Source organism: Choloepus didactylus, chromosome 6, assembly GCF_015220235.1.
Source record: "Choloepus didactylus isolate mChoDid1 chromosome 6, mChoDid1.pri, whole genome shotgun sequence".
NCBI classification, from domain to species: domain Eukaryota; kingdom Metazoa; phylum Chordata; class Mammalia; order Pilosa; family Megalonychidae; genus Choloepus; species Choloepus didactylus.
Genome location: NC_051312.1, coordinates 19,785,120 through 19,812,779, shown reverse-complemented (window position 1 = coordinate 19,812,779; position 27,660 = coordinate 19,785,120). Strand labels below are relative to the sequence as shown.

Sequence of the window (27,660 nt, the reverse complement as noted above, 5' to 3'; positions counted from 1 at the left end):
CAAAACCACTACACCTACTCTATGATCAAGCAATTAAATCCACTCCTAGACATTTACCCAAGAGAAATGAGTGCATGTGTTCACCAAAAGACATTACAAGAATGTCCATGGCCGCTCAAGTCACAAAAGCTCGAAACTGGAAACATCTCAAATAACCATCAACAGGAATATGGGTAAGCAAAGTGTCCTGCATTCATGCAATGAACGACTACTCCACCAAAAAAAGAACAAACTATTCATACATGCAAAATAGGTTAATTTCACAGATAGGATGTTGAGCAGAAGAATACAGACACAAAAGAATATAAAATGTACAATTGTATGTTTATGAAGTTCAAGAAAAGGCAAAGCTAATTGGTGATAAAAGTCCCAATTATGGTTAATTATGTCTGGTGTGGGAGGGGTGAGTTAATTACCTCTGAGGGAGGGGGAAGGGATATGATGGAGCCTTCTGTGTGGTTGAAAGAGCTCTGTCTTGATCTGGGAGGTAGCTGTGCAGTTGTATCCATATGTAAAAATCATTTAAGATCAATGCCCTTCACTAGATGTATGATAAACCTCAATTTTAACATGAAATGCAGATTGCCAGGCCCCACCCCAGAGATGCCAGATGATTCTGATGTTATTCAAGGACCACTCCTGGGAAAACCCTGTCCTATTCCTTGCTTCTTACTGAGTTTGCTCCCCATTCTGAATAATCAGTCATCCTTGAATGCTAAACCCAATGGAGAACAGCCAACTTCAATCCTACTTCCCTGGGATTTGAAAAAGCAAAGTTCTGTTCAAAAATGTACCCACAGAGTGGGATTTAATCAAACAAAGCTCCTTCCTAGTAACGGCATCGTAAGGTGTGTTAACAATCTCTGAAGTGGAATCGCTCTTGGTTTTAAGATGCCAAGTAGCTTAATGGTTTCCCACTTTCACGGGCCATTCCTTTGGGAACCGCTAGGAATTGGAGTGCTTTCATAACACTTTCCCATATTCCAAACACCACTCACCCACCCTCTCCTAGTGTAAAGAGAACCCAGAGTAGGTCCTTCTTGATAGCTGAGCTTTGCCACCCAAGGGGAAGGGGGGGTCCTTTCTGGGGAAAGCTCAGGAAGATCCCAAGAGTCCTGCACAATTTCCATATAGCTCAAAAGCAAGCATAATTTCCTTTCCTCCCATTTAAAACCCAGATGCACCTGTGAGTGAAGGTGAGGGGCCAACGTAGCCTCCAGTCCCTGCTTGCCTCTCCTTTTACCCCTTCCTGAGCCTCAGTTTCCATCCTTCAGAGCTGAACATTCCGTGGAATGCAGCTTCCTGGTGGAGGAAAGAGAAGAAACAGCACATTCTCTTGTATTTACAGTTTGCAGAGCACTTCCCTGTCCCCCGACCTGAGCACCTTCCCCCCCAGCCTGAGGTGATCTGGGCAGAGCGCTTTGAGCTGGGCTTGCCCTAACTTTCGGTTTGGTTTTGGAATCCCTGGTGAGACGATACCTCCCAAGAGTAACAGCAGAGCATTATCGGCTGTTCATCAGCCCACACCTGATGGGTATCTGCACTTAGGGTAAGTGACACTAAAAAGGTGCCACTGACAAAGTGACTGATTGGGCTCAGGCCCAGCACCTGAGCAGGTGAGAGGGGCAGAGATCCGAGGCTTCGGGAAGAGCAGACATGGGCCAAGGGTACTGTCTGTGCCATCTCACAGTGCAATCTCACAGTGCCACCAGGTGACAAGTCAGTGACAGAAGCTGCCTGAACCAGGCAGCCAGGGCAGGAGTGAACTGATCTCCAGCTAGTGCAGGGCAAGGTGGGATCTGTACACGGTTGTGTCAATGAACTGGGTCCACAAGGGACCCGGGATGGATGAAGGGTGATTGAATTCATCTGCAAATCCACCTACAGATTTCTAGGGCTGGAGACGGAGAAGGGCCTGAGATACGTGAAGAAACTGGGTCAGGCTACAAGACCTTGGTGTTAAGACCATCAAAAAGGACTTGGATCTAAGGGCACCTCACATCTGGAGGGAGAGTCCAGGGAGGCTGGAAACTGACTGAGGCAAGGCTGACCGTGCCTGGACCTGCTCCCAGGGACACTAGCTTGATGAATGCTTTTGAGAAAGATGCAAAGTCTAGGCTGTTTTCTGACCTAGCCCGAGGTGCTTGTCCTCATTCCTCAAGGGAGAAAGATCTAAGAAAATGGAAAGGATGAAACTGTCTTGGACTTTATCAAAGCGCTTCAGTATTAGTAAGAAGAGTACCCTACCCCTCTCAGCAAGGACAGGAGGCAACTTGGAGATCCACCTTGGTGGGGACAGCATCAGCCAGAATGAGCGACAATGACCACTAAAGAGACAGGGCAAGATGCACGGGACACCTGTCAGGGGTGTTAGGGAGGGCTTGGGGGCCCACTCAGTCTACAGAATTGAGGCTGAGGAGCCAATGGTCGTTAGGATCTATGACCACCCCTCCTCCCCAAGTCCCCCCACCCTCCCTCCAGCTCAAAAACACTCTCCTGCATGTCCTTGAATAAGCCCCCCCTCCTCCAAGCCCCCTCCTCAACCAGAGAAGAAGAATGAAATTACACTGGGTCCCCCCCAGGGCTCCATGACTGTCATGTGAGATTTAGAAGCCATTGCTCTGAATCCACACAGCCCCGTGTCCGGCACCAATATCACGGAGCGCAGAACTGAGCTCACTGGCTGGGAACAGCCTTGTGCTGAGACTTGGGGTCCCCGGCACTCCATCATGGCTGTGTGCACTGCAGGGCTGAGCTCCTGGTGGTCCTGGGAGGAGCTGTCGTGCTCTCCCTTTTATTATTAAAGTGATCTGAAACCTGGGACAGGTCACCCACACTCCTGGGCCTCACTTGTCTTCAACTTAGAAGTTGTAGGTTTACAGAAAAATCATGCAGAAAATAGAGTTCTCATATACTCCCCTCCATTATTATTAACACCTTGCATTAGTGTGGTACATTTGTTACCAGTGATGAAAGAATAGTATTATAATTCTATTAACTATATATATAATTAACTATAGTCCATAGTTTACATTTGGCTTCCCTGTTTGTGTTGTACAGTCCTATTTTTTTTTTTTTTTAGTTTTTATTCTGGTAATGTATATGTATATATACACACACAAACACCACCCTAAAATTTCCCCTTTTAACCACATTCAAGTATACATTGAATATCTAGTGAATATATATGTGTGTGTGCTGTTAATTACATTCACGGTGTTGTGCTACCATCACCACCATCCATTACCAAAACTTTTCCATCACCCCAAATTGAAACTCTGTACAATTTAAGCATTAACTCCCCATTCCCTACCTCCACCCCTAGTAACCTATATTCTAGTTTCTGACTCCACGAATGTGTTTATTCTATCTCAGGTGGGTTTTGACTTAAGATATCCCAGAGAGAAGCAAAAGATTTATTCTGTGATTGGGAAGTTCACTTTCTCCTCCTAAAGAAGAACAAGGAGGCATGTGGTCTGCTGTCTCAGCAGTCAACTTAGAATCGAGATAGAACCATCTGATTTAGAATGAAGCTGACACTGGACAGAAGGGCAGAGAGACAGAGAATCTGGGTCTTTGATGGCATCATTAAGTCACCAAATCAACCATCCCTGAAGACCCCTACCTCTGCACTTCCCCCTGTGTGCAACAGATAATCCATCTTCTTATGGTGTAAGCCAGTTTGGATTGGATTTTCTATAACTTGCACCCCTAAAGTATTCCAACTGATGAGGGACATTTCTTCTACTCCCACTGTGTGTTGATTTTAGAAGTTTAACCTCAAGGGTCAACTTTTCCCTTGGTGCCAAGTTCATAGAGGAGTCTCTCTACTGTCATGCCATACCCCTTTGTACCACCCCATACCCTGCCCCCTTTCCCCTCACAGCTACACTGTGCAGTTTGCATTACACCCATCTTAGAGATAAGGAAGTTAAGTCCCAGAGAGGTGAAGTAACTTGGGCTCAAGAAAGCTACTAAAATATGTCATGACCAAAACCTACCTCTGAAGATGTTAAGGGTTGAATTGTGTTCCCCAAAAGGATATGTAGTCCTAAGTTCCTAGACCTGTGGATGTGACCTTATATAGGAATAGGGTCTCAGCAGATGTAGTTAAGATGAGGTTATACTGAATCAGGGTGGGGCCTAATCCAGAACGACCGGTGTCCTTCTAAGAAGAGGAGAGACACACAAAGAGACGACAGGAGAAGGTTATGGGACGATGGAGGCAGAGATTGAAGTTGCAGCTGCAGGCTGAGGAAGGTCAAGGATTGCTGGCAAACCACCAAAATTTAGGAATAGGCAAGGAAGGAGGCTCCACTACAGGTTTCAAAGGGAGCATGACCATGATTCACCTTGATTTTGGACCTCTTGCCTTCAGAACTGTGAAACAATAAATTTCTGTTGTTTGAAGCCACCAAGGTTGTGGTACTCTGTTAGGAAATTAAGTCAGAAGCCATGACCTGTCGCTGAGGAGTAAAAGGAATGGATCAAATCTTCTACTGAAATGAGATAAAGAGAGACGGTCCTTAGGTCCCGAATTTGTTGTGGAAGAGGGATTCAGGACCGGACCTCTCAACTCCTCTTGCCTGTATCCATTGATGCTGATGCCCTACCACACCTGCTTGTGTCCCCCGATGCTGATGCTCCACCCACCCCTGCCTGTGTCCCCTGATGCTGATGCTCCACCCACACCTGCCTTTGTCCCCTGATGCTGATGCCCCACCCACACCTGCCTTTGTCCCCTGATGCTGATGCCCCACCCACACCTGCCTTTGTCCCCTGATGCTGATGCCCCACCTACACAGCCTGAACTCTCCTGTTTCTTAGGTGGGCTTTGCCTCAGGTGGGAAATTTTTCTTTTTTTAATTTTAAATTTTAAATTATTAAAGAGGTAATAAATGCATGTTTAAAAAAACAGTACAAAAGGTTACACAGTAAAAAGGCAGTCTCCCATCCATCGAGGGCAGTGCCTATGGATGGCTGGTGTGGGTGTATGGATGGGAAGAGATATAGGGAGGAGCTTACTTTTCCATGATCTCCATTGCTACCATCTCCAAGCACCTCAAATTAACCTGAACCTCGAGTACAGTCAGGGCTGGGCATTACTGCTGAAAAATCAACCCCCTGCCCTCTCCTGTCTATTAGAGTCTTCCAATACAAAATCTGGGACAGCTACTGTTGCCAGTTTCATGTATGTCCTTCTAGAGATGGTCTATGCATGTATCAATGTATCAGCAATTGTGTGTAAAAAAGCCTACATGAATTTTGCACAAGTGAAAAATTACTATTTCATTGTTCTGCACTTTGCTTTGTTCACACAATAGCTTTGCTATTCCTCCATATAAGAATATATACACCTTCTACATTCTTTTAAATATATACGGATGTGCTATAATTAATTTAACCAATTCATAGGCCCACTTTGGAGGGTAGGTGGAGACAGCTGTTGACCTGTTAGGTAACCCCCATCATTAGTAAAACCCAGGACCCCAGGACCAGAGGGTCAAAGAATACTTGACCTGAGTCCTGGCTCTGCTACTTACCTGCTGTGATTTGGGCAAATGCCTTAACCCCTGTCAGCCTCAGTTTCCTAATATATAAAGTAGAAATAAATAACTGTATCTGCTTCACAGGGTCATGGTAAAGAACCAATAGAAATAATGTATACTAAGCTTCTAGCATAGTGCCTGGTACACAGTAGGAACTTAATAAAGGGGAATTGATTTTTCTGGTGGGCAGATTTCTGAATCGGAAAACCCCGACAGCATCCGCTCTGTCCATTAATGGCTTCGATCTGGATTTGGTTCAGATAAGACCTGGGAAAGCACTAAGCCTGGAGGCAGGTGGGGGGGTGGAGCTGACAGCATCACCTGGGAGGGACTGAGGAAATCCTGGGGAGACGGGACTAGGCACCCCTCAGGAGCAGCTGTAGCAGGAAGTGTGGAGGAAGTAAGACTGGAATGGCAGGTTGAGGCAGATCGTGGCATAATGTAGTTCATTTTTTTCCCAAAGAAATATGTACAGGATGATCTTAGGTGACTTTTTTTTATTAAAGAAGTTGGTTTACAGAAAAATCATGCATAAATACAGAGTTCCCATATAACACCCTAACATTAACACTTGGCACATTCGCGGTGGTACATTTGTTACAACCCATGAAAGAACATTTTTATAACCGTTCTATTAACTATAGTCCATCGTTTACAATAGGGTTCAGTGTGTTGGATGGTCCCATGTTTTAGGTGACTTTTTAATATTATTAAAGTTTATTGTGCATTGAAAAATATAACCAGCACTTTTAGCAGATGACTCTAAGGGGATTCTTGCTTAGGATAATGCTAAAGTAGGCACTGAAGCATTTAAAAAGTAAGTTAATTTTAACTAAGTAAATAACCAAGTAAATCATAGCACATGATGTGCGAGCCAGATATTCCCTGAATCATGATAGTAATACATTAATGACTGAAGTTTTTGAAATGCTGGCCTATGATGAAGAGTGCAAGCTCTGGAATCAGACCACCGGGGATTGAAGCCCAGCCCTGTCACTTGCTAACTGTGCAAAGTCAGCCAAGTGGGCTAACTTCGCTAGATCTCAGTTTCCTAATCTGCAAAATGGGGATAATATTAGTTTTTATTTCCCAGTGTTGTTGTGTAGACTCAATTAAGGCACATGTGCAACGTGCTCAACCTCACTGCTTGGAATGTAGTAAGCACTTAATAAACGTGGTCATTGCAATTATTATGGTGAACCTACAGTAAAGAGTTTTGACTTTATTCCATAAGCAATAAAGGAGACTTTGTTTTTATAGAACTTGTTCTGTTGTGAAAATAATATTTCAACAACATTAACAAAGAATATTCTTAAACAAAAAGAAAAACCACCCATCATTCTCCCCACCTTAAAAAATCGTCATTTTGGCATATTCTCTCCCAGACTTTGCATGGTTGCAATCACAGTATTCATGCAAATTTTGTATCCTGCTTTTTCTCAACAAACGTGATGTTATAAACAGTTACCATGCTTCTGCATATTTTTCATAATTATCATTTTTGTGGCTGCATAATATTACATTGAACAGAGCAACTATGGTTTTCTTAACCATCTCACTGCCTGAAAAAAAAATGCAGAAGGTTTACAGATAATGCCAGTGGCATGCCTGGAGCTTTTTTTTGTCTATTGAATTATTTTCTTAAGAGCAATTCCCAGAACTAAGATTTGCAGGTCAAAAGGCAATAATATTTTCAAGGCTCTTATTACATTTTACTAGATTGTTTCCCAGTTTGGCACGCTGCTTCTAGAAATGTAGGAACACAGACTTCTTCCAACTTTGCCAGCGCTGGGTAATGATGTTTGTAAAATGCTGCTAATTTAATAAATAGGAACTGCTACATCGATACAGGTTTCCTTTTCATCCCTTTGATCACTAACAGGTTGAACTAGTTCCCAAATGTTTGTTTACTCTGTGCTTATCCTCCTGCGTTAAGTAGTTGTCCACATCCTTCACCTGTTTATCTGTAGAAGTCTTAGGGCTTTTCTTATAAATTTGAATGAGAAAAACTTTAGAGTTGATAGATAGTAATCATTTGCCTGCCAGATTTGGCCATTGGAGGCTTCTGGGCAGGAGGGTTCATCACCAGAAGTATAGCTTGGGAAGTCTAATTTTGAGATTGAGAAAAATAGGCTGGGAAGCAGAGAAATCTGTTGGTAGTCTCTGCCTTTGATCACATGGCGGGAGGCTGAATTGGGCAGTGGAGGTGGGAATGGGCAGGGGAGTTCCTGTCCTGTCCCCTTACTGGGGCCTGTGGCTCTTTTCTTTGCTTTGCCCCTACCCCCACCCCACCCCCAGTGCCCCGCATGCCTGCACTCTCTCTTGCAAATGCAGTGACTTCAAACCACAGAATTTCATGGGAAAGGGATTGTTCTATCCTATCCACTCACTATATAAATGAGAAAAATGTCTCCCATGGGGGGAGTCACAGAGTGAGGGGGTGCCATAAGCATCCATCCTTACGTGGTGTCTCCAAGGAGGTGGGGACGAGATGAAGAGTTGAGTCTAAGGAACTCATCTCATAGCTAATTGCACTTCTGCCCCACCCCACCCACTTCACCCCAGACTTCATTCCCTCTGCAGGATCTTGACACAATCCAGAGCACCTTGCACTATGGTTATTTGCTTAGCATCTCCCCCGCTCGCCTGTGTGTCTGATAGGTCAACAGTATTTGCTGAGTACCTGCCACTGGGCCAGGGCTGTGCCAGGTGTGTGAAATAAACAAAGGCTAGGGAACCATGGACCCTGCACTCAGCAAGTTCATAGTCCAATGAGAGATGGAGGCACCCTTCCCCAGGGAGTGTACTCCCACAGACACAAGAGGACACACTCTCTAACCAATAGAGCTGAACAACAAGTGGCCTCATGGACATGTGTGTGAGAATATCTTGTCCACGTGTGTCCAAACTTGAATCATGCCCCTCCAAAGGGCTTCCCCTCAGCCACCCCTGGGGTGCATGCACCAGCAGGAGAGCGGATCAGGGAAGAGGCCCACATAGACCCTGGAAGTTAACTGGCCATCTGAGAAAGAGATTCCAGGGTCCTGGATATCCAAAGTGTGGTCTAGAAAGGGGATGCCAGGTGTGCTGGTTTGGAGCTGTTATGTACCCCAGGAAAAGCCATGTTATTTTAATCCATACTTGTGGGTGCAGACCTATTGTGGGTGCAGACCTTTTGATTAGGTTGTTTCAATTGAGATGTGACCCACCCAATTCAAGGTGGATCTTAATCCTTTACTGGAGTTCTTTATGAGAAGACAAAAGGCAGAGACATTTGGAGAGAGCCACTGACACAAGAACCCAGGAGAGAAGGACCAGCAGACCTCATCATGTGCCTTCCCGTGTGACAGAGGATCCTCGGATGCCAGTAGCCTTTCCTCAGAGAAGGTATCTTCTTCTTGATGCCTTAATTTAGACATTTTCACAGCTTTAGAATTGTAACTTGTACCTTAATAAATCCCCATTGTTTAAAACTAACACATTTCTGGTACATTGCATTCTGGTAGCTTTAGCAAACTGAAACACTGGGTCTCAGAAAGCACATCTCCTTGGTCCAAGGGACTTCTTGCCCCATGGGGAGGGACATGGCTGGAGGATAGTCAGAGCAGAGCCTTGTAAAGCATGGGGTCCTGAGCAAGGACTCGGGTCTTGCTTGGGTCTACAAACTGTGCTGCCTCTCAGAACTTGTTTTCCCACCTGTGAAAGGGGATTTTCATAGACCTTCCCTCCCAGAGATGCCCTGATGGTTAAATGAGCCCATAAGTTCATGACATGAAGCAAGTGCTTAATAAATGCCAGTTACTATTAAAGATGGTACAAAAGGAAAGAGATGCTAGAAGCCAGGGAGGGAAGGAGACTCATGTTCTGTCACCCTTGCTCTTTGAACCAGTCCAGTTTAGATTTTCTTCTGTATTTTACAAAGGGCCTGGAAAGAAGCCCTGTCCCCCCTTGGGCTGGGCAGAGCAGGACATGGAGCTCACTGTGGGAAGTTTGTGGAGGGGGGCATGAAGACCCGACCCCCAACCCACAAGAGTATGGTCACCGAGAGGCTCAAGGGCTGAGGAGCCCAGAGTGGAGTCTGTGGGATTCCCTAGAAATTCCCCTGGAACCCACATTGGCCCTGAGGCTGACAGGCAGGGGCGACATGGGTTCTAAGGCAGAGGCTCTGTTTTAGGTAGCTTCCGGTTCTGGGCCACAGAGAAGGGGGAATGCCACAGAGTCCTAACATGCCAGAGCTAGATGGGACTTGCAGGGGCCTGGAGTCATTCCTTTCAACAATAGGGACCCTGAAGCCCAGAGTGGAGTGAAGCCTGTCCCGGGTTACACAGCCAACTGGAGGCAGAGTCCAGGCTTGAACGCAGGACTTCTAATGCAGGCTGGGAGGCTTTTCAAAACACTGAGACAGGGGCGCTGGTATCCCTGGCATTGCCAGGCAAAAGTAGAGATGTTGGGGCCTGCAAAGTGGTCAGGCACAGGGTGGGGTGAGGCTGCAAATGTGGATGGGGGGGAGGACAGAAGGTCAGAATGTTCTACAGTAATGCCCCACAGGGAAAATCAAATGCATTGTGGCATACTGTGGTATTTCCTATAAACTGAGACCAGCCATCCACCCACTCACCCCTCCATCCATTCAAAAGTGCCCATGGAGCAACTGCTGGGGACACAAAGATGGGTCAGAGGAGTTCCCTGCCCTCAAAAAGCTAGCAGTCTAGAGGGGAGAAAGTGGTGAGTCAGCAGATAATTAATTATAGGAAATCGTGACACCTGCATTATGGGGTATGAGCAGAAGGGTTGTGACCGTCTTGGTTGTACCCAAGTTCGGGGTGTTTCCTGGGGTTCCCCGGAATGAAGGAGAGGCCAGGAGTCAGGGATTATTGACAGGAGCACCCCGTTCCCACAGCTCCCCCCGGGATGAGGGCTTCCCTCCCAGCTTGGGGTGTCCGCCCATGTTGGGAGCCCGGGGTCCCCCCTCCCACCCCTCTCCGAAGAGCACGGGCCCAGGGAGCCGATGACAGCACACCTGAGTCAGCCCGCCGCCCACCCGCCCCTCAGCGTCTGTCTCCGCATCTTGTGATATTTCGCTCCCCGGGAGCCAGCCCCACTGCGCTCCGGAGGCAGCTCGGCAAACAAACCCAGCGACAGATTGTGCCGCGGCTCATTCCGGGGAAGGACGCCAAATCCCACCCTGCTACCCCCCAACACTCCCTCCCCGCCGCCCCCTCCATCCCCCCCCACCCCCCGCCACCAGGCGCGGGCCCCGGTGGGGTGGGTCCTAGGGAAACGCCTGGGCCCCTTCCTGCCTTCTGTAGATGGGAGGGGGACGGGAGCCCCCGAGACGCCCCTGTTCGCTCCCAGAAAGCGGCGGGAGAGGAAATCCAGGCGCTGAGAGCGGGCCTGGAACCAGCAGGGGGCGCCCGAGCGTCGCGGTGCAAGAGCGCCGGGAGCCCGCTAATAAAATGGGGAGAAAAGGGCAGACACCGAGACACACGCAGAGATGGACGGACAGAGAGGCAGCGACCCACACAGATTAGGAAAAAAGAGACAGAGAGACAGACGCACGGAGAGACAGTGAGAGAGACACGGAGAAGACAGTGACAGACAGACAGATGGATAGCGGGAGAAAGGGACCGGGAGAGAGAAGGGAGGAAGAGAGGGAGAGAGGGAGGGAGGGAAGGAGAGAACAGGGAGACCATGAAATATGAATAAGAATGGAGGGGGCAGAAAATGAGGGAAATCGAGTGAGAAGGAAGGAAGAATGAGAGCCTATGGAAGCATCAGAGAATGAATGCGAAGAGTGAGACCAGGATTTAGAAAGCGCCCGTCGTATGCCAGGCACTGTGCTGGACCCTGGCACAGACAGGAGAGGAGGGGCCTAAGAGCGAGGCGACGGGGCGAGGGCTCCCTTGCTTTGCTCCCGGGAACGGTCTTCCAGGCGCCCGCAGGCCGAGCAGGGCTGCGCGCAGATGGCCCTGGCACCCGCCGTACGCGGCGCTCCAGAAGCCCGAACCCCGCCTGCGCCGTTTGGCGATCGTCCCCGAAGCGGTCCCCGCCTCGGGCCCCGCGCCTGCCCGCGCCGAGGCGACTCTCGAGGGCCAGACGCTGGGCACCCCGGGCCGCGTCAAGGCCAGGGTGAGCGAGATTGCTGCCTTTGTACTTCCGCGCGCAGATCACGGGTCGGAGGAACACGTCCACAAGGGGCGCAAAGGGTCCCTGTGAGATCAGAATCCACCCCTTTTTTAAATGGGGATAGAGGACGTTCGCGTGAAGGCCCACCTGGGATTTCCAACCCACCTTTGGGTCCTCTCCTGTCCCCTCGCGGGGGATGACACACCCTCTCTAGAATACTTCACGCAACACACTCGCAAGTGCACCCAAACTTGCACCCGCTCGAAAATGCATTGAGGGGTGTCCACACACCCTTGCACATATACCCTCTCCGCCCATCCCCAAGCTCGCGCGCCAAACCCTCGCCCAGCCTCCTGTTTCCCACCAGCACAGAGACGCAAGCTGGCGGGCACTCAGCGGCTCCCCCGTGAGCACACTCACGTGGCCCCTGCTCCCTTGGGCCAGTATAAAAGGTTGCATGCAAGCACTCAGTCACACCTGCACATGTGTCCTTGCGCGCGCGCACGCTCATATGCACAGCTCTTGCACACACAACTCTTGCATGTAATAATATTCTTATAGCCACACACACTCTGGGCTTGGGGTCTGGGAACGGAAGGAAAAGGGAATCTTGGTTGGCCGGGAGCCCTCCCGTAATGTTGGGGTGGGGGTGTCACGTTAGAGGCCTGGACAACCACGCGGGGGAGAGTGTGGGGGGAGGGGAAACTATGACCTAGGTAGGAGCCCATCTCCCTGGAAAAGTTGGGAGAGGGACACAGGACTGGTCCACGGGGTTCCCTTCCACTACCATGCCCCACAAGAAGGGATTTCTCTAGAACCGTGGCGCTGCAAAGACGATCTAAGACTGTCCCCCGGGTGCCCCGAGGAGGGGAGGAGGCTGGGAAGGAAGGGGGCGAAAGTGCCACTCCCTCCTCCTACTGGCCAAGAAAGGGTTAAGTCAGCAAGCCAGGAAGCGAGGGAGGAGCCAGAGAGTGCGGGAAGGAGTGGGGGTGGTTGGGAAGAGCTTCCTCGCTGTCCCCACTCTCCCTCGGCGAGCCGCCGGGGCGCAGGGACTGACGGACTGACGGACTTTCGCGCGGACCGCGCTGCTGTGGGACCTGGGCGCCGGGTGTCCAACGCGAGCACCTGCTCGTCGCGCCCCGCCCCGTCCCGTCGGGGCTCATGGCTCCTCCCGAGCCCCACAGCCCGGAGGGCGCAGGGTAGAGGGCTGCGGCCCGGCCACACCGCCCGGGGACTCCCGGGCCTTCCCGGAGCCCCGCGGAGTCCCCGCCGTCCCTTTGGCGGGCTCAGGGAGCGAGTGGGAGCACCCTCCCCCCGCCGCCCCTCCCCCGAGCGTCGAGACAAGATGCTGCCCGGTTTCCGTCGCCTGCTGCAAGGTAGGGATCCCGACCGGCCAGGGAGCGAGGGGCAACTTGGGGGAGGGAAGCAGGGCGTTCCATCCCCCTGGGCGCGAAAGTGGGGCAGTTATGCGGGTGGGGTAGCTTGGGGAGGGGCGACCTTAGAGCCCGGACCCCGCCCTCGCCCTCCTGCTTTTGGGGGACATTCAGCTTGGAACCGGCCCAGGAGCTTGTGACCCAGTGGGGTCGCGGGGGACAGGCGGACCGAGCTCAGAGCGGGTAGGGAGGCTCAGGTACCGCTGTCCCGACTCCAACTGCTCGGGGGGACACAGAGGACTCGGGCCGGCTGGGGAAGCGCCGACTCAGCAACTCCTCCAGCCGGTGCCTCAGCACTTTCCCGTCACCTGGGAGGACAGGTGGTGTGGGTAGGGGGCCTTCAGAGAAGGTGGGGAGTATAGAGGGGAATCCAAACGGCCCTCCCAGGAGGACAGATGGAGGGCGCTGGAAAGGGGGTAGTTCCACGGATTGAGTGACAGGCAAGGGTGTGGGCCAGAAACTGGGAATGGGGTGGGGGGATGGGGAGGGGAAGTCAAAGATGGAGAAAGTGGTTAGGGGAGCAGAGGGGAGAGAGGGAGATGGGGAAATGGGTGTGGAATAAAGGCTGGGAAGCATCGGGAGAAGTGGGACCGAGGTGAGGAAGGCGGAAGGAGAAGGAAGACCAGTTTAGGAGTGGGGTGGAAAGAAGACCAGGGACAAGGACCCAGAATCCAGGGGTGGGGGCAGCGGATCTGAGAATGAGGGCTGGAATCCTGAGGACTGGAATGGAAAAGGGGAGTGGGAAAAACAGAAACCAAGAAAGCAAAGAAGGATGGAGATGGTGGATAGAGATGTGGTGTCAGGACCTAAGGATGAGGGTTAGGGTTGGGATGGGGAGCTAGAGATGGGAGAGGGGCTGGTATGTGTGTGGTGGGGGGTGGGGGGGAGGACAGATCAGGCTGGAGACTGGGGAAGGGAGGGGGAACAGACGGTGGGAAGCAGGAACCTACCCAGGGATAAGACAAAGAGGCTTCTGCTAACCACTTCCACGTGTGAAGCCCTCCATCCCCAAAGTGCCTGTCTATCACATGGCCTTTCTCTGGGAGTGGCTGGTGGGTGATACCAGGGGCTCTGTGCTCAGGCCCCGGGGGGGGAGGGGGTGACTGTGAGGGGGTGAGGGTGAGGACATGCAAGTGGGGTAGCGGCTCCTAGGGTGGGCACTCTGCTGGCTCCGTGCTGCCATTTATATCCCTGGGCCTGTCGGATCTCGCCGCCGCCACGGTGGCTGCTTATTTTGGGGTGTTACATTCTGGCGGAGTGAGAAGCTGTTTGCAGCAGCTCTAAACCTCCATCGCCCGCGTCAGTGCCTCCCCAGGCCCCTGCGTCACTGGCATCGCCACCACCTCCGTCCGGCGCCTCGGCTCCCACCTCCTCAGCCCCTGCCCCCTCAGCATCTGCCCAGCAGGCCCTGGTCTTTCCTTGAGGCAGCCTTTTGGGTATGGGGTTATTGCTTCTCATCTGGGACCCTGTGCCACTCCTTCCAGAACCAGAGGCCTTGACCCCCCAACCAGCACCCTGACAAAGACCACTCAGGACTAGCTGCCTGGCTGCATGGGGTGGCACTTGGCTTCTGCCCTCTACGCTGGGTTCATCTGCCTCCTTTTCCAGTTCTCTTCCTTCATGGAGACTGAAGGGTGGCTCCTGGGGTGACAACTTTGTTTCTGAGCCCTGGTCATCGAGGGTTTGATAGCCCAGGATCGTTAACTGGGGTCACTTAGAGAATGGATACTTTTTGGTTCTCGGCCTCTCAGCCTTCCAAGATCAATACCACGTTCTGGACTCTCACCGCTCCCTGCCCCGGTCGGGACCCTGTGCATCTCTTCTTGACTCCAAAATGGGCCATCTCCTAGAACAGCCACAACCTGAAGCCCAGGAGAAGAAAATTTCAGATACAGTCAGCTGGGTCACTTCCTGGCCTTGACCCTGAACAGCCATCTAGACCCAGCATGGTGTCTGGCCCTTGCACCCGGGCTAGATTTCCGCCTTCCCTTTACCTCCAGGGCAGCATCTTTCACACCCAGGGGTGATTTCCATGGATAATGCAGGGTCTCCCAAAGAAAAGGCAGAGTCACTTATCACACAGGCCTGATGCTCCTTCCTTCCAATCTGGGTGCCCTCCTTCTACTAGTACAGTACCTAAGGCAACTCACACATCATGTTCCCAAGCCTCCCCTCATCTGAGAATTGGGGACCATAATATTGATCTCACAGGGGCTTATGTTATATTGAATTCTATGGATAAGGAAGTTAATATGTAAAAATGGCACACAGTAGAAGCTTAATAACCGATGCTTTCCTCCCTTTACTGCTTTCTATCCTCCCTTCCAATTCTAACCATCACCTGCTGGCTTTAGAAAGAAAGGAAGAAGAGGAAAGCAAGAGGATGGGGTGAGCAGAGAGGTGGGGGAGGCTGTTAGAAAGGGCTTTCCCCTGCCTGGAAAGTGGGGAGATGAAATGAAGCTTCCAAGAAAGATACCAAAGGCAGACTTCAGAACCCAGGTTAGGAGGCCTGGGCTGCTCACCCCAAAATCAACCCTTCCTCTAGCCAGCGCATGATGTTACCTGTGAAAGGAGGGGTTTGTTCTTAGCTTCCCTTCCGGCTCTGCCTCCTTGTGCATCTTGCCCCAGTCTCTGCCAGGAATTCACAAAATGGGGGCCAGGAGTGGAGCTGTGGTCCTGGGAGAAAAAGAAGAGCAGAGCTTGGATGGAGGAATGGTGGTGGAGAGCAGCGAGGGGCAGGGGTGGGGAGGGGATTGTGGGAAAAGAAAAAGAGCACCAAGGGGGCAGGGACCAAAGGGCGAAGGGTGCAGGAGGGAGAAGGCCCCCCCCCCCACCATCACCACCACCACTGTCTCTGCCCGGGAGCCCTGGAGCTGGGCCTGGGGGCAGAGAAACTCTGAGCCCCCCAGCTTCCCCTCCTCCTCGCCTCCAGTGAGAGCCGCAGCCTGAATTATGGATGAGGTTCCTTGGGTTACAGCTGCTTTGCACGGCAGTGAGGGCCAGAAATGGCAACAGAGTCACCGTTACGCAGCAGCTGCCATGGCAGCCCCCCCCCCCCCCCCCCCCCCCCCCGCTCAGGACCCCTCCTCAAAGAGCCTGCAGGGAACACCATCCCTAGGCTGGGGGAGGTGGGCCGTGCTGGGAGACTGCTGGGACAAAAGGAAGGGGGGTTGGGGGAGAGAAGCCACCTAATGTGGGAAAGTGGGGGTCTGGGGGTCTGGGTAGGAGGGATGAGTGGGGACCCTTCTCAGCCCTTGCCACCCTCGGCCTCAAAGCTGAAAGAGATCTGGGTGCCAGGGAAGTGGCTCCTGACTCTGGAGCCCTTTGGGATTTTGTCCCTCGCTCGGCCTCTCCTGGGGTAGCAGACAGCCCTGGAGGCCCCGGGAAGGGCTCCGTAATCCTCTGGAGGCAGGCTGGCAGCCATCAGAGCTCATACTCTTGTGATAAAGGGTAGGATTAAGGGATCAGAGAAGGACTGGGCTTTCTCTGGTGTTAAGTCTAGGGGAAGCAGAGCTCAGAGGCTGACTGGCAGGAAGGGAAGTGCCCTGCTTGAGCACTGGGAGACTCCTTTCTGGTCCTTGTCCTGCTACCACTTTGCTGTGTGACCTTGGGCAAATCGCCTGCCCTCTCTGGGCCCCAGTTTCAACCTCCGTTCAACCAGAGGTTGAACCAGATGAACCTGGAGGACCTTTCCCGCTCTGAAATATCAAATTCCCAGCGCTAACCCTCAGCCATCACGAAACCCACCCAGGGTCCCTCACCCCACCCCTGCCTGGTTGGGATGAGGGGTGAGAGACATGCTCCTCCACCCCACGTGGCTCTGGAAAACCGGGGAGGAGAAAGTAATCGTGAAACGCCACACGGGGGAGGGGTGAGAAGGGCCGAGAAACGCGGAGGTGGTGTGAACGAATGGAACAGCAGCCGCTGTGTCACTGAGTATTACATCACACCCAGCCTACACACGCACGGGGCCCGGCACTCACACACGCGGAGCACAGCCAGCACACGCTCGCACGCGCGGCTCCGGGAGGGGCCGGGACACGCGCGGTGGGCGTCGGGGCGGTGCAGGCAGCGGGGAGCACCAACTCCGAGGTGCGTGGGGTGCCCCGCCCTGCGCCTGTGTGTGTCCCCACGGGAGGAGGCCCCCAGAGCATCTGTGGCGTCACCCCCTACACTCGGGCCTGTGGGTGCCATGCGCACACCTGGCTCATTCCGTTATCCAAAATCACATACACATGCACGCATTCACACACACTCACACACACACACACACACGTGGGCACCTCAGGAACAAGACATCACACACAAAACAGGCACCGGAGCAGGTGCTATTTGCAGCCTGGGAGATCTCACACTTAAAAACACCAACTGCTCAGCCACCCCCAGGGCGTCCTAACCAAGGGGAGCCCCAAGACCGCCGGTCCTTGGGGTCAGGCACCGGGTCTCCCTCTCTTCCACAGGCCTGGCACTTGGCCTGAGCAGAAGGTGCTCAGGAAGAAAATCCCCGGAGCCATCTAGAAATCGATAAAGGGTAGAGGTCAAGCTCTTTCAGCTGCAGAGAGGGTGGGAAAATTGGGGAGAGGGGGGTATCCTTGCACTCGGGGGCCATACAGGGGCTTGAACTCCACTCTTTAATCCCAGACCCTTTGCTCTCCTCAGGCCTGTTCCTACACCTCTGTCATAGGAGGGTTGGACCATATCCGACCCTTGAAAGTTACTTTTAAAAAATGTGTTTAAGTGACTTTTGTATATAAGAAGAGCCTGGGATATAAAAATGAAGATTCCATCCCCAGGAATTCTGATACTGCATGGGCAGGGCCAAGGAAGACGCCTTCTTTCCAGGACCCCAGCTCATTCTGTCGCCAGGGGTGTCCCCACATAGAGACTCACTGACCCTGACCCCTAAGGGCCCTTCCAGCATGGAGAGGCCCCCTCTGGTTCTTCAAGGGTGAAAGCTGCAGGAGGGTGAGGGTTGAGGGCTCTGGTCACCAGAGCAGCCAGAGGGCGGTTTTGCAGGGGCCTTAGATTCACAAAGGCTCTCAAATTAGTCCCAGAAATTCTCAGCTGGGGTGATTTTGCCCCCAGGGGCAGTTGGCAAGGTCTGGAGACATTTGGGTTGTCACAACCAGGGGGAGATGCAATGGCATTCCGAAGGGACAGACCAGGTATGCTGCTAAACACCCTACATAGGACCCCAGACTGCTAATTTTCTGACATGATCTCCAAACAAGGTCAAATGCACAGCAATGGAAACAGGATTGAAGGAAGTCCATCATTTGTCAAACAACTTTAAATGTACCACGGTGCTTTTTTATGATGCCCTCTGGGAATGTCTTCATTTTTAAAAATATATATTCCAGGAGCCTCAAAAAGTGGAAGGAGCCAGGGCCTCTCACGGCTCTGAGGTTGCACCCGGTATCCCCACCCCACCTCCCTCCCCCCAAAATGCTGAGCGCCAGGGCCAGGGGCCCTTTAGCGAGTGGGCGGATCTCGGCGGCGGGCCCTGCGCCCCGACAGCCCGCCCAGCGAGGCCTCTCCCGCCTCCCCGCAGGTCCCGCCTCGGCCTGCCTCCTGCTGATGCTCCTGGCCCTGCCGCCCGTGGCCCCCAGCTGCCCCATGCTCTGTACCTGCTACTCGTCCCCGCCCACCGTGAGCTGCCAGGCCAACAACTTCTCCTCGGTGCCGCTGTCCCTGCCGCCCAGCACGCAGCGACTCTTCCTGCAGAACAACCTCATCCGCACGCTGCGGCCGGGCACCTTCGGGCCCAACCTGCTCACCCTGTGGCTCTTCTCCAACAACCTCTCCACCATCTACCCGGGCACCTTCCGCCACCTGCAGGGCCTGGAGGAGCTGGACCTTGGCGACAACCGGCACCTGCGCTCTCTGGAGCCTGACACCTTCCAGGGCCTGGAGCGGCTGCAGTCGCTGCATCTGTACCGCTGCCAGCTCAGCAGCCTGCCTGGCAACATCTTCCGCGGCCTGGTCAGCCTGCAGTACCTCTACCTCCAGGAGAACAGCCTGCTCCACCTACAGGTGAGCCTGCCCCGACCCCCTCCCCCACCCCACCCCAAGTCCTCTCCCTGCTCCACCGGGCCGTGTGGGACCCTTCTCTTTCCCCAGGCCGCCCTTCCTGCCACCTCTCTGTTTCTGTGTCCCTGCTCTGAGTTTCTGACCCTCTCACTTTCCCCAGGGTTTTTTCTTTATTTCATCTCTTTTGTCTGTCTTGATCTGTCTGTCTGTCTACCTCTGTTTGGGTTCCTCTCTGCCCCTCTCTAACTCCTCCAGGCTCCCATCTGTCTCCCTCTGCCTCTGAGTGTCTGTCTGTCTATCCCATTCAGTCCCCCTCTACCTCTCTCAGTAACTTGCTTCCCCCATCTGTCTTCTTCTGCCTCTTCTGTCTGTCTCCCTTCACACACCCACTCCACACACACCCCCATGTCTGTGTGTGTGTGTGTGTGTGTGTGTCTTTCTATGATTTCTCCTCCTTTCCCCCCTGTTTATCTTTGTGGGGTGCTGCCTTTCTCCAGGCACTCAGAGGCCCTTGGGGCTGCTTTCTCACCTACCCACCCCCAAGTCTTCCCACATCAGGGGGAAGTGGAGCAAGAGGGCAGAACAAGGAACAGGTGGCCCAGAGGAGGACACTCTCTCCAACTCACTGGGTAATGGGATGAAGGGAAACCCTACCCTTTCTAGATTCCTAGTCCCCCAATTTGTCATCTCCCTGCAAGGGAAACAGAAGGGAAAAAAAAAAAAAAGGTAATGTGCTGCTAAGCCACTAGAAAATGATGCTCTAAAACACGGAAGGGATAACAGTAATTGTTATTTATTGTTATATTATTGATCTAATTATTGTTTATTGTTGTTGTGATGCTGACTGCTTGGCAGTCAAATCCTCCCATTCCATTTCCCCAGGAAGCAATAACACACCTTCTAAACCACTCTGGGAGAAAAATCCTCCCGTGGCCCTTGGCCTCTGGCTGGGAGGGGTCGAGGGCATCCAAATTCTCCCCTCTCCTCACATAAACCTGGGAGGTGCCCCCCTCTTTCCCCCAGGGACCGGTGCCTGACCAGCCACCAATCTGCTGGGTGATGATGGTGGTAATTCGTAACAGACATTTGTTAAGTCACCCACTATGTGCTGGGTGCTGAAAACACAGGAGTGAACGTACTTCATAAAGATAGCATTCTAGTGCGGAGGCGAACAAAAAGTAAAATGCATAACAAGTTGGAAAAACATATGTTATTATTATTGCATAAATAACAGTAACAATGGCAGACACTACCACTTAGTGGGCACACTAGGTGTTATGCTCTATTCTAAGAGCTGTACAGCTATCAACTCTGCCATTTACAAGTGTTTTTAAACCTCCCTGGGCCTCAGTTTTCCCAGCTGTAAAATGGGGGGTGAGGGTAGCAAAAGCACCCATCTCCCAGGGATTTTACGAGGATTAAACGCATGAATTATTTGTAAAGCACTTAGTCTACTGCTTGGCATACAGGAAGCACTATAGAAATGCTTGTTAAAAGACTACTTAAAACCAACCAACCAACCTCGTTTAACACCAGTCTCAGGGAAGTGGCCCACCTTGGACCCCACCCTGAGAATTATACTGACGCCTTCCTGGGTGGGGCGTTCCCAGAACACTGTTTTCTTTTTTTCCTAAATTTGCCAGGCACTCCACAGTTTTACAAAATAGACTCGTCTACCTCGTCTCATTGCCATAGCCTTGTCATGAGATTGTTTCCACCTCTTTCTTACCAATAGGGAAACTGAGGCCAGTTTCCCAATAGGGAAACTGAGAACAGTGTAGAGATATAATGGCCTCTAAACCTAACAGTCTCTTTAACCATTGTCCATGCACCCCAGGGCATCGTGTACTCCCCATCAAGTTGAGCCTCAGAACAACTTGTCAGTAGGACAGTTATCCCCATTTGACACAAGAGGAAATAGAGGTTCCGAGAGGCCTGGGGACTCACCTGGGGCCACACAGCCAGGAGAAGCTGGTACTGGAAACTGCCCATCTGACCACACTCCGGGTTTTCATCCTTCAGAACTTGCCATCCAGGGTCTGTCTGGGCGGTGCAGAGAGGTGATACGCAGCAGTACAGCAGCGGGGGCTCAGTTTCGAAAGCACCCACCTTGGAATCTCCCAGACCAGGGTCCACGTGCTGGCTTCTATAGGACTTTGGACAAATTACTGGATCTCTCTTGATCTCCATTTCCTCATGCGTAAAATGCTAATGATAATAGCATGTAATGATAATACTTATCTAAGAAGTTCCGTAAGGTTGAAACTGTAAGGCATTTAACATAGGGCCACACTCACAATATGTGGGTGCTAAGATTATTAGCAGAACTAATACTACTACTGGGATTCTACCCTCCTTATCAATAGATATTAGTTGTTCAAGCTGAGGAATCTGGAATCAGAGGGCCTGAGTTTGAATCCCTGCTCTGCTATTTTCTGACTGTTTGACTTCAGGCAGGATTGCGTCCCCTTTCTGAACCTGAGGTTCCTCATCTGTAAACTGGGAATAATAAAAAAAAACCTTCTTTCAAAGGAGGGCTGTAAAGAATGAATGAGTTCATGTATCTAAAGCACCTAGTTCAGAGCTGAGTAACTCAGGTTATCATGACCCAACTAACTCTCCATTGACTCCCAGGCCAAGGGTAGTAGTCAGGGCCTGAGTTCAGGACAGGCCTGGGCAGAGGAGACCTCAGGTGGACCAGGGGGTCTTCTGAAATGGGGAGCAGTTGCTCCGTGCACCCCTGGCATGCATGGCCCAGAGCATCATGGGAAGGAAGCATTTTCACACCTGGCCCTTTATAGGGAGAGTGAAAGAGACAACCTCTGCCTGTGAACTGCCTGGCGGAACTAGGCTGGGAGATGCCACAGGCAGGTGTGGAAACATGTGGGCTGGGGTGAGATCCACAGGGTGCAGTTGTGACCCAAGATGAAGCCAGGCTTGCTCTGAGAAGGGAGCTTTGGAGGAAGCAAGAGGACCACAGCTTTTCAGGATGTGGAGGGTAGACGTGGGAATGGGGTGGAGTAGGAGCTCTCACGGACTGTCTGCTATAGGCCAGGCACTGGGCCAGATGAGTTCATTCATCAACAGGTATTTATTGAGCACCTACTACATGCTGCAGCATTCTGGGTGCCAGGCACTCAGGGTGAACCAAAATAGCATCCCTGCCATCATGGAGTATACTTAAATGAAGCCAGATGATGAAGACACCCATTCTCTCTTTTGATCATTACAGCAGACTGCTTGGTGTTTAAGAGCAATCTTTGCATTCACACAGACCTGAGTTTGAATCTCAGCCCTACTTTCAATCCATTGTGTGGTCTTGGACAAGTTACTTAACCACTCTGAGCCTCAATGGACCCACCTGTAAAATGAAGATAACAACCTGTACCTCAGGGGTTTGTTTTGAGAGCTAAAGGAGGTATTGCTTGAAACTTAGTTAAGAGTAGCTATTGCTTCTCTCCATTAAAGCTAAAGACACTGTGGCTCTGCAAAGTTAAGAAATTGGCCCAAGGTCACTAGGCTGGGAAGGGGCCCAGCCTAGAACTGACCCAAGTCTATCTGACTCCAGAATGGCATTATGCAGAGCCCTGCCTCCAGAGTTCACACTCCCATTCCATTCCATATGAGCTGCTGGACCCTGAAGCAAGTCTCCTGACTTCTCTGAGCCTCCCTCTCCTAATCTCTGAAATGGGGATAATAATATTATCCACCATATAGGGCTATGATGATTAAGTTACTACATGGGACCTGTGTGCAGCACAGGGGTTGGCACATAGTAAGATCCCAGGAAGTCAGCTGCTCAACACTGCTGACACCGATGAGGGCGGTGACACCCGGCATAGATTGGTGAGCTCCGTGAGCGGGGGTGGCCTGGCACAAAGGAGACTCTCAGTACAGCTTTGTTGAATGAAGTAGGTACATTCCAGGACTCACCGACTCATAAATATCAGATGAGGATGGGATCTTAAAGATAACTCTTCCAAGTCCCTTGGTTCACAGGTGAAAAAAACTGAGGCCCAGAGAGGTGCCTGGAGCTGCTGAAGGTCACACAGCCCAGCAGCTGATTTGATTGGCGCCTGAGCTGGGAGCTAGGAGCTGGGAGGTGGGAGGGAAGCAAGGTTAACAACAGGATGCTGTCCGGGGAAGGGGGGGGAAGGGATTCTGTGCCGAGATTCCAAATGGATGCAGAGAGCTGTGAACTGGCCAGGGGAGGCGAGGGAAATGTGGTTTTCGAAATGGAAAAGGATGACTTTAGCAGGAACTCTCAGTCCAGAGGGAGGGGATGGTAGGAAGGGGGGGTGGGGGGTGAGCCAGGGCTGTGAAAGTCAAGAGCTTATTAATGCACAGAGAATGGTTTTAATGATGGAGAAAGGACCGGGTTTGCGAGCTGCAGCACAGGAAGTAGCAGCGGGACTTGACACCAGCTTGGATGGGGTGGGGGGTGGCCAAGATGGACCCCAAGGCTGAGGCTCAGAGAGGGGAGAGACAGGACCCTTGCAGAGAACAAAAGGGGAGGAGAGGAGGTTCGAAGCAAGGAACTCTGTGGCCTGCATATTAGGGATGTGGGTCAAAGGTGCCTGAATTCCCCAAGGTCTTCAAACCTTTGCTTCTCTGAAACGTCCTGAGGTCCTGAGTACCCCCACCACCACCAAATGCAAATTACCCCTGCTCCCTTTCCCTGCCCCATATTGATCCTCTGACCTGAAATCTCTGGGTGTGTCCTCATCTTACTGACACTCCTTAAAAATGAGAAACCCTAATTGGGTGTCTGAGTGGAAGGTATTTAGAGCCCAGACCCTGCAGTCCCTGGGTGGGCTGGAAGGTGAGAAGAGGAGGACCGGGACACCAGGCCAAGCTGGGCCAGGCTGAGGGCAGGGATGTACCGGGAGCCATGGAGACCTGAGTGGGGAATTGGGGTGGTGGCAGCAGGGGGCGGAGATCGCTGGTGTCAGAGGCAGCCGAAAAGGTTGAGGGGGATGGATCTCAATGTGGCCAAGAGGAGGGCGCTTGGCAGACTCAGTTCCTGTAGCAGCGAGGGCGGAAGCCAGATGGGAGGGGGCGAGAACACGCAGGAGCGCAGGAAGGTGGAGGCTGTGGGTGTGGGCTGGGAGTCAAGGCCCTCCTCCCCACCTGAGAGCCTCCAACCAGACTCCAGAGTGTGAGGGGGTCATCTTCCCAGGGAGTAGGACCCCAGGGCGGTCCTGCACACCCACAGTGGTGTCCTGCACAAGAGGGGAGCACCTCAGGGCTGTGGCCTCAGAGGTCTGGGGTGCTGAGCCCCTCCCTGGCAACCCTTCACCTCTCTGGGTCTTAGTGCTGTCCTTTATAAAAAGTGGGCTGAGCTGGTGGGTCCCTAAGCACTAGCTCCCAAACCTGGCTGATCTTTGGAATACTTTGGTGCACTGGTTATAATGCAAAGTTTGATTGCCACCCACCGTCCCACCCCCTGCCTACCAATATATCACCCCCACCCCACCATTAACTCAACCACAGCTCAAGCATCCTTCCAGCACTTAACATGGGACAGCTCCTCTAGAGGGGACAGCTTCTCTAAGGTTAGGGGGGTGCAGTGATGCAGAGCATCAAGTGGCAGCTCTGCAGTTTCCTTCCCCTGCTCTGCTGCCTCTGGGGTGTGTGCAGTGGGGGAGGGGTGGTAGAGCTGACAGTGGGTCCCCTTTATAACTCAGCTAAACAGCAGAACCTTTGGTCCCAGGGAGCTTCTCTGTTAGCAGAAAAGGGCTGAGACCTAATGCTATTATTGTTGTAATAAGTAGCATTTCTTGGTGGCCAACCATATGCCCTCTGAATACGGTACCAGGCCCCTATAGCACAGTCTTATCTAACCCTCACTCAGACTGCTTGGTGGGAGGAGGGGGGGTATTGTTATCCCTGCTATAGGTACTGAGGAAACCAAGGCTTGGCTAGATTAAATAACCTGTCCAAAGTAACACAACTAGGAAGAGGGCAAGCTGCCTCTGAACCTGGGCTTAGTCACTGAGCTTGTCCCCGTGTGCCATGCTCTGTGCCCAGTGCCTCACCCATGGCATGCACATGCCTTATCTTAGTCCTCAGAACAAATTCTTGAGGAAGGTATGCCCCCTCCCCATTTCAGAGGCGAGGAAGCAGGTGCAGAGAGGCTACCTGTCCTGGCTGAGTCAACAGGAATGGATAACTCATTTAGAAACCTTGTTCTAAGCACCTTAAACATGTTTTATTTACTCTACATTTTACAGATGAGGAAACAGTCACAGAGCACAGCCTGCCTAAGCTGGCACAGTTCATGACAGATCCAGGATTTGAAACCAGGAAATCTGGTTTCCCAGTCTTCACACTTAACCACACCAGTGATTTTCAGAGTGGAGCCCGCTGATCAGCAGCATCACCTGAGAACTTGCAAAGAGATGCAGAATCTCGGGCCTCACCCTGGAGCTGCTGAAGGGGAAACTCTCAGGGTGGGATGGCGGGGCGGGCACAACCTTGGTTTTATCAAGCACTCCAGGGGATTCTGGTGCACGCTAAAATTTGAGAACCACTGACCTGAACGACACTGCAACTAGGTAGAAAGCGCAGGATTCGAACCCAAGACTCTAAATCAAAAGGCCAAACCCTTTTCTCTCTGCCCCAGTGCTACCCCTCCCTTTCCTGCCCCAGACTCCGGGGAGGAGCCGTCACTCTGCCTCAGGACCACTCTCTTCTCTCCCCCGGCCCCCACCCCTCCCCAGGATGACCTGTTCGCGGACCTGGCCAATCTGAGCCATCTCTTCCTCCACGGGAACCGCCTGCGGCTGCTCACCGAGCACGTGTTCCGCGGCCTGGGCAGCCTGGACCGGCTGCTGCTGCACGGCAACCGGCTGCAGGGCGTGCACCGCGCGGCCTTCCGCGGCCTCAGCCGCCTCACCATCCTCTACCTGTTCAACAACAGCCTGGCCTCGCTGCCCGGCGAGGCGCTCGCCGACCTGCCGGCGCTCGAGTTCCTGCGGCTCAACGCCAACCCCTGGGCGTGCGACTGCCGCGCGCGGCCGCTCTGGGCCTGGTTCCAAAGCGCGCGCGTCTCCAGCTCCGACGTGACCTGCGCCACCCCCCCGGAGCGCCAGGGCCGCGACCTGCGCGCCCTCCGCGAGGCCGACTTCCAATCCTGCCCGCCCGCGGCGCCCACGCGGCCCGGCAGCCGCGCCCGCGGCAACAGCTCCTCCAACCACCTGTACGGCGTGGCCGAGGCCGGGGCGCCCCCCGCCGACCCCTCCACCCTCTACCGAGACCTGCCCGCCGAAGACCCGCGGGGGCGCCAGGGCGGGGACGCGCCCACGGAGGACGACTACTGGGGGGGCTACGGGGGCGAGGACCGGCGAGGGGAGCAGACGTGCCCCGGCGCTGCCTGCCAGGCGCCCGCGGACTCCCGCGGCCCTGTGCTCTCCGCCCGGCTCCCCACCCCTCTGCTTTGCCTCCTGTTCCTGGCGCCCCATCATCTCTGACTGCGGTGCTGAGACTAAAGCGGCGGGGCTGTGAGGGGTGTGGGGTGGGGATCCCCCGGAGCTGCGGCTCTGGCCCCAGTTCCCGCCCCTGGCCTTGCTGCTTTCCTTTTCCCCTCTCAGTTCCCCTTCTCCCCTGGGACCAGGCCGCCTCTCCCTGCCTCCTGGGCTATCCTGACTTAGAGCGGTCCCAGAAGGGCGTATCTGGTGGCTCCCTGGACTCTGTTCTCCCCGATTCTGGCCACCAGCTCTTCCCCGTCCCAGGGCTGCCTGGAGGCCCCCCTCTCCCCCAAGCAGCTGCTTAGACCTCCGTTTCCCGGGCCCACCGTGGACTGAGAGGATCTTTTGCCTGCAAAGCATCTTCCACCAGCAGAGCCTTTGGAAGCTCCACAGAAGGGAGCATCGTCCCAGGAGCCCTTTGGAAGGTTCCTCAGTCGGGACCAGGGGGACCCCAGGCTCCTGCTCATCCTCGCCCCCCTCAGCCTCCCGACACTGGAGGAATATTTTTCTCCTAAGTCTACCCTGGACACTTTTTAGGGCGCCGGGAGAGGACTTTCCTCTCTACCGTGGCTCTTGTGTGGTGAGGATCAAAAGTTGTTTGGGAAAAAAATTTATTAAAAAATTCTATTATTTTCTCTCCTTCTGTAAGGTTTGTTGGCTCAGACTTCCAAACTGGGACAAGGGCTTAGAATCTTAGGGATACCAGGGCCAGAAGAGATTAGAGAAAGGGGAGCCATCCAGTGCCATCGAAAAGCTTCCTGCTGGCTGGAGCTGGGGTGCTGCTCTCCCCTGTGACCAGAAGCTGAGGACTGAGGAAGTAAATTTTGATGCCAGACAGGGAGAAAACTGAAAGCCAAGAGTGGGTGCTGGTGGCATTTCATCTCTTCATTTGTCTAATGGAAGCAGCTACAGCAACCCTACATTATTTTACACCTAAGGAGCTAAGCTGACTAAGCTTTCCCTGTTAGGCCCTGCTCCTTCTGGAAAAAAAAGCAATGCTCACCTCCCCCTGCAAGGGGCTCCCAACATGGCTTTGGGAAAATTGGGAAAGGC

The 27,660-nt window shown here is 52.8% G+C and overlaps 1 protein-coding gene across 2 annotated transcripts; it reads left to right on the top strand.

Annotated features, from left to right (window-relative positions):
- The first annotated feature begins 11,570 nt into the window (after positions 1 to 11,570).
- Positions 11,571 to 27,242, top strand: RTN4RL2 (reticulon 4 receptor like 2). 2 transcript variants are annotated; one of them, XM_037838956.1, is made up of 3 exons: positions 11,571 to 11,678; positions 18,660 to 19,141; positions 25,861 to 27,242. In XM_037838956.1, the coding sequence occupies exons 2-3, from the start codon at positions 18,686 to 18,688 to the stop codon at positions 26,608 to 26,610; spliced, it is 1,206 nt and encodes a 401-aa protein (XP_037694884.1). In that variant the 5' UTR covers positions 11,571 to 11,678; positions 18,660 to 18,685; the 3' UTR covers positions 26,611 to 27,242. The 2 variants fall into 2 exon arrangements, with proteins under 2 accessions (XP_037694884.1, XP_037694883.1); XM_037838955.1 differs by lacking the exon at positions 11,571 to 11,678 and adding an exon at positions 12,685 to 13,051.
- Positions 27,243 to 27,660: the final 418 nt, after the last annotated feature.